The sequence below is a fragment of the Cibotium barometz genome, chromosome 17 (assembly GCF_041138505.1).
Source record: "Cibotium barometz isolate CiBa-2024 chromosome 17, ASM4113850v1, whole genome shotgun sequence".
Classification (NCBI taxonomy): domain Eukaryota; kingdom Viridiplantae; phylum Streptophyta; class Polypodiopsida; order Cyatheales; family Cibotiaceae; genus Cibotium; species Cibotium barometz.
The window spans coordinates 11,849,615-11,856,471 of NC_141062.1; the positions used below are offsets into that span (position 1 = coordinate 11,849,615).

Below are 6,857 nucleotides of genomic sequence, written 5' to 3' on the forward strand. Positions count from 1 at the left end.
AATGCAAATGATTGCCTATGTTTCCTTGTTCTCCTCCTCCTCCGTCTCTCTCTCTCTATCTCTCTCTCTCTCTCTCTCTCACTCAGAGACCTGTTTTTTTAAACTAAGAGAGACCCTATTTTTTAACTTTGACATGCATGGAAATGTAGAGTCTTGGATCTCTCTCTCTCTCTCTCTCCTTCTCACTCTCTTTTGACATGCACATAGGGGAGATTATAGCTCTCTCTCTCTCTCTCTCTCTCTCTCTCTGGCTGCTTACTTCTCTTTTGACATGCACATAGGGGAGATTATAGCTCTCTCTCTCTCTCTCTCTCTCTCTCTCTCTCTCTCTCTGGCTGCTTACTTCTCTTTTGACATGCACATAGGGGAGATTAGAGCTCTCTCTCTCTCTCTCTCTCTCTCTCTCTGGCTGCTTACTTCTCTTTAGACATGCACATATTGGAGCTCTCTGTCTCTCTGTCTCTCTCTTACTTCTCCTAGAGTCTTATAGCTCTACACACATAACACGCACACACAAAATTAGCACACTTCAAACTACTTGGCAATATGGATAATTTAAAATAATATATTGATACAATTCCAGGAAGCCGTGACGGGGTAGCCTAAACGAAAGAATCTACCAAAGTGATGCTGTGCTTGGTTTGCCTTGTCGAAGGACAATGCTTTCGCTTTGGTCGCTCTGGGAACATTGTAAGCTGCGATGAGACGGACACAGCTATGGCTGTGCGTTGCTTTTATGCTGCTAATTGGGTGTCGGAAGCAGGCGGTGTGCGGCGACGCGATACCCAGTACACTGGAGGGGCCGTTTGTGCCGAGGACGGTGGTTTTCGATGAGTCCCTCCGGAGGGGCAGCGAGGACCTCCCTCACTCCGATCCTCGCCTCGTCAAACGTGTTCCATCGATCTTCCCCGAGCAGATCGCCCTCGCCCTCTCCACACCCGACTCCATGTGGGTCTCATGGATCACAGGTATTTCGCTCCTCATTGCCAAAATTGCACTCGCAGAAGTTCTAGTGGGGGCATTCGGGCCTGTTCACTTCCATGCCCCATGTCATTGCTTTCAACAGAAGTGGTAACTGTTGCGGCATGTGCATCATTCCAATGCCGTGACTACATGTTCTCATGCACCTGGATGTCTACAGTCATACTATGTGGTGTTGCATGCTTGACAGCCATGGTCCTGTGTGCTATCTGCATGCTTAATAGAGTTTCATCCTTTGTCATCTGAATTGTCATCATCTTCTGCCAGTCGTAGAAACTCAGCCTGGCCTTCCCCTTTTTTTTTCCGGAGCAGGGGACGCTCAAATTGGGCCAAAAGTTACACCTCTGGACCCAGCAAGTGTGGCGAGCGAGGTGCACTACGGCACTGAAAGCGGCAATTACACATGGGTTGCAAAAGGAACTGCATTGGTTTACAACCAAATTTATCCCTATGAAGGCTTGTTAAACTACACATCTGGGATCATACATCATGTTCGCCTTGAAGGTCTCTCTCTCTCTCTCTCTCTCTCTTGCTCCCCACTTCTTTCATACTTATCATGTTTATGTGAGACTATACCTTGGATGGGATTATACTAATTCTTTTCCATTTATGGTGCCTTCAATTCTGACAGGATTGGCTCCAAATACCGCATACTTTTATGTCTGTGGGGATAGTGCCCTATCTGCCATGAGTCAAGAGAAAGAATTCAAAACCTTTCTACAGCCCAGCCCTGATAGCTACCCTTCAAAAATTGCCATGGTGGGAGATCTTGGCCTTACTTATAATTCAACAAGCACTTTTGATCATATGTTAAGCAACGGACCCTCTTTACTACTTATGATAGGAGATTTAAGCTACGCAAATCAATACATCACTACAGGCATAAAGGGCACGTCATGTTACAGCTGTACTTTTCCTGATACACCTATTCGTGAGACGTATCAGCCACACTGGGATGCATGGGGCAGGTACGTTGGTTTCTTAGTTTTGAAGCTTCTTTGTTGATTATGCATGATTAATTTCTCTTGCTTAGTCTATGGTTGTAAAATGTTCCCATTGTCTTTTGCACATTATTTTAGGTTCATGGAGCCTTTGATATCAAGGGTGCCTATGATGGTCATTGAAGGGAACCATGAAATAGAACCCCAAACTGAAAATGAAACGTTTGCTTCTTACAAAGCCAGATTTGCTGTTCCCCAACAGGAGAGTGGTTCAGGCACTAATCTATATTATTCCTTCAATGCTGGAGGTATCCATTTCATCATGCTCGGAGGTTATGTGGACTACAATCGCACAGGTACCGAGCTTAATCTTGGTACAGAACTAATCAGGGGTCATACATATACACAGATGCATGCATGCGTGCGTGCATACATATGTACATACAAACAAACATTAGTACATACATAGGCACATGCATTCTGCATAGATACGCATGCACACACACACACACACACACACACATACATACATACATAGACAATGCATGAATGCATGGATGTAGATATATGTATGTTTATATGCATATGTATATAGTTACATGTGTGTGTACATATGTACTCATAAACGTACGTATGTGTGTGTGAATAAGTATTATTATTAATATTTTTAGTGATTGTGTGTTGCCAAAGCAGGACATCAGTATTTGTGGCTGAAAAATGATTTAGAGAAGGTTAATCGGGAGATCACCCCTTGGCTGATAGCTGCATGGCATCCACCATGGTACAACAGTTACGTATCACATTATCGCGAAGTCGAATGTATGAGGCTGGAAATGGAAGATCTCCTTTATGTGCATGGAGTAGATGCAGTTTTCTCTGGCCATGTGAGCAGAAATATTTACACTTTTAAGTGTTTTTTTTTTGAAGTTTGATCTCTTTCTGTAAGCCCAAAAGCACACCCCAAACAACCACTGTAACCGGCACTATACATATCAAAAGACTTTATGTAGGTACCCGAGAGATTTATGGATATTACATCTCAGTTTTGTGCAGGTTCATGCATATGAACGTTGTAATAGAGTGTACCGATATGAGCTGGACCCTTGTGGTCCTGTATACATTACAGTTGGGGATGGTGGAAACATAGAGCAAGTGGATGTGGCGCATGCGGATGACTATGGGCAGTGCCCTACACCAGAAGATTCAATTCCAGAGTTTGGAGGGATATGCCCTTTCAATTTTACATCGGGTCCAGCAGCAGGAAAGTATTGCTGGGACAGCCAGCCCGATTGGAGTGCCCTTAGAGACAGCAGTTTTGGGCATGGAATATTGGAGGTAATGTTCAAAACTCTACATGTAATTTTTTAGCCAATGTCATCAAATGTAAACAAAGAATGAGGTAGACTAGATCATACTTAAGCATGCAACAATACATGTGAATTGATTTTGCACATGGCTCCTCTCTCTCTCTCTCTCTTTGCTGCCATGGACCTTAAAGTTTATTTACAGGTACATAATTCCACCCATGCTCTTTGGACATGGCATCGAAACCAAGATGTGTATGGAGCGGAAAGCCCAGGTGATCAAATCTACATTGTCCGGACACCTGAGCGTTGTAAGAATCCACTGTCAAAAAAGTCGAAGTACTCCCACTTCTACTAATATCAAAGCTAGCCATCTGTTAACTCATGAACTTGTTTGAGAACGGATTGGTGAATTAAATTAAAAGATGGGCAGTCAAAAGTTGTTGTGGATTGTAAAAAATTATTATCTAAAGTAAACATTTGTATCTGATATATGAACGAAACTGAGCCATAAACTCAAGTTGAACTGCAAAGCCATGCTTCTTTTTATCATTGAGCTTCCTACAATTAGCACAAATTACTTTGCCTAAAGTGGGGAAAAAGTTGTGTGTGTGTGTTCTTGGTGGTGGAGGTGTTCAAAGCATAGTATGGTTCATGGTATTCTTTATTTAAGTTATATTGATTCCAGTTAATGTGAGGCTTAATCAAAATGACCATTGAAAAGCAATGTTCAACTTATTTTAATGCATTAAACTGCAAGCAAACATCATCCTTTTATCCAAGCCTTAGCTCTCTCTCTCTCTCTCTCTCTCTCTCTCTCTCTCAATCTCTCTCTCTCCCTCACACACATACACACACACACACGTATTATTTGCAAGGTAAGTAATACCTCCAGCAAAACAGAATGTTTGACAAGTGGGCATTGAATGTAACTGGTACACTTTCAGTTTTGAAACTAAAAGTAGATAGCTCTTAACCCTAACAAGTAGGCTTGGATATAATTAGTGCATTTAATATTGAAACTAAAAGTAGATACTCCTCGAGCTTAATAAGTAGAGTATATGAAAACTTCAAGTAGAGACTAAATGCCAAAGCAACACAACCATACATTTACGATGCACAAAGTGGTTATTCCCAAAAGAATTACAACTGTCAAGGACATATCGTCTATATCTATTCTTCATTTTCACTATTGCATGACTTGCATAGCGAGTAGAGCTGCACGTCATTTACTAGGTCATTATTATGCACCTGACATGTCACAATAATGAGACTTCGAAGCAACCCTCGCCACGACAAAATTCATAATGGACCTTATGGGTGGCCAATGCACCAGCACCAAGTGGATAACAAGTCTCAACTGGGAGTAGCCTGTTATTAAATCTCCAAGCGAATGTGCCCCCCACAGTCCAAGCATTTTTCCCACCGCGATGTGAAAACCTGGACTACATTCATACAGTGAGTGCATAACAAAGAACATTGATGTAAACAAGGAGAGATGTATTAACGACCCAAGAGGCTTGATATATACAAGGGTTGTCTGTTGATAGGGCGTTAACTTATTGAACCAGTAGGGGCATTAACATCAGAAGGTGAGGTTATATTTTTAAACTATTGGTAACTTTTGACATGCCCCCTGAAATTAAACCTAAGAAAGACATAAGGACTTACAACATGCTTCATGTTTGAGCTTAAGTATGGCTTTTGTAAGGAAGTCAGCCAACATGATGTTTGTGGATGCATACTTCAAATGCATATGATCATTTTCGATCAGATCTCTGATGAAGTGATATCTGAGGTCAAGATGCTTTGTTTTTTCATGATGCTTTGGGGATTTTTGGCTTTAAAAAATGCATGATTTGTTGTCGGAGTAGAGGGTAAGGGTATGGGCCAAGAGACACACTTTGATTATCCTCTCCATCAGACCACCACTGCTTTCCTGCATGGTGATCTCCAAGAAGAGGGCACAACCTCCTTTGTTTCAGTCAACAGCCTTTCCCGACAAGGTCTGTCGATTTTGCACCAGGCCATTTATGGTCAGAGGCAATCACCACGACAATGTTGTCTGAAGCAAAATCCACTAGACTCTTGCCTTGATCTTTGCTAGATCTGATGATCCTCAGCCCGTTCTTTATGGCTGGTCCGATGCTAACTAGGGAAGTGACAAAGATGATCATCGATCAGCCATTGGTCATGTCTTTCAGCTTTCTGAAGGAGCTGTCTCATGGGCAGAGCCGGAAGCAACAGTCAATTGCTCTTTCCTCCACAGGATCGGAGTACATGGCTGCATCCATCGTATTAAGAGAAGGGATTTGGATTCAGAGGCTTCGGAAGAAGCGGCTATGGAGACCGAGATGCAGAAAGATGCCATCCCAAGTACTTTGGCCGTAGTCGAAGCCAGGAACCTGAGAGAAACCCCGTGCAACAAGCCGGGCTTTGCATCTCTCTACAGAGCCATCCGCCTGCAGCTTGCGTTTAAGAACCCACTTGCACGACACTGGACGTCGGGGCCAGCAGGTAGATCCACCAAGCTTCAAGTTGCGTTAGATTGGAGGGATGCGAAATCAAACCTCCATGGCCTGTCGCCAGAGGTCTGCTTCAGAGCCAGAGAGAGCAGCATCGACTGTAAGGGCTTCATCATGAGGACAGGGAGGCCAGAATCCAGGGGTGTTGAAGCTTGAGCCAAGTTGAGCCGTCATAGAGAGAGCGCATTTTCTTGGGCAGCTTCGATGTAGTGGCAGCAGCTGGAGAACCAGCAGCAGCAGGAGCCATGGTGGGCTCTCAGAGGGACCCTCAACAGAAAGATGGGTGCCGATTCAACACTAGATCCGGAATGTGACCAATGTGAACTCGTTCATATGAGGTCGAAACTGGGGGGAGAGGTTGGAGAATCCATGTTAGATATTCTTCATTCTCCTCTATATTGTAGGTGTATATCCACAACTTTTATTGTAGGTGTATTAATTAAATGTTACTAACGTGATATTGTAGGTATATTAATTAAATGTTATTAACTTAGTATTTAATTAATACAACCTTAGTACATGAGTTCCCCCCACTTCCTCCCTCTCCTCCTCTCTTTCCCTCCTTCTACTAGTTGAATGCCTTTTGAGGCCTTTTATAGAGAATTGTCAGACTTTAAATAGAAAGGATATGGGTAAATGCATGCAAATAGAAAGCTTATGGGAGGTCATCACTTCATTGCCTTAAATAGAGAGGATATGGAAGGGTGAATGCATGCAAATAGAAAGTATATGGGAGGTCATCATTTCATTGCCTTAAATAGAGAGGATATCGAGGGTCATCATTTCATTGACTTTTTCAAGCTTTACTCATTACATACTAAAATGAAACCTTAGAAAAACACTCTTATTCTTGAAAATCTCACAGAATATATTTAATGGAAATGTAAAAAACATTTTGGTGCTATATATATTCTTCATTCTCTATAATCATGGCAAGAACTAAGGGTAATACACAATGTTGCAAGGGAATGGAGAAGGAACTGTGTGGGCAAGGGGGTGCATGCATATGCCAACGCAACATTGTGATATACTACTTTCTAAGCAAAACATGTAGCATAAATATGAAAGATAACAAGGAGAAAAGGAGAAGGGACTCCCGGAATTTC

The 6,857-nt window shown here is 42.5% G+C and overlaps 1 protein-coding gene across 1 annotated transcript; it reads left to right on the plus strand.

The window, feature by feature from the left end:
* Positions 1 to 575: 575 nt before the first annotated feature.
* Positions 576 to 3,817, plus strand: LOC147629679 (purple acid phosphatase 23-like). Its single transcript, XM_086811203.1, has 7 exons — positions 576 to 968; positions 1,294 to 1,485; positions 1,613 to 1,949; positions 2,061 to 2,278; positions 2,616 to 2,806; positions 2,976 to 3,257; positions 3,432 to 3,817. Exons 1-7 carry the CDS (start codon positions 701 to 703, stop codon positions 3,582 to 3,584), a joined length of 1,641 nt encoding a protein of 546 aa, XP_086667329.1. The 5' UTR covers positions 576 to 700; the 3' UTR covers positions 3,585 to 3,817.
* The last annotated feature ends 3,040 nt before the right edge of the window (positions 3,818 to 6,857 follow it).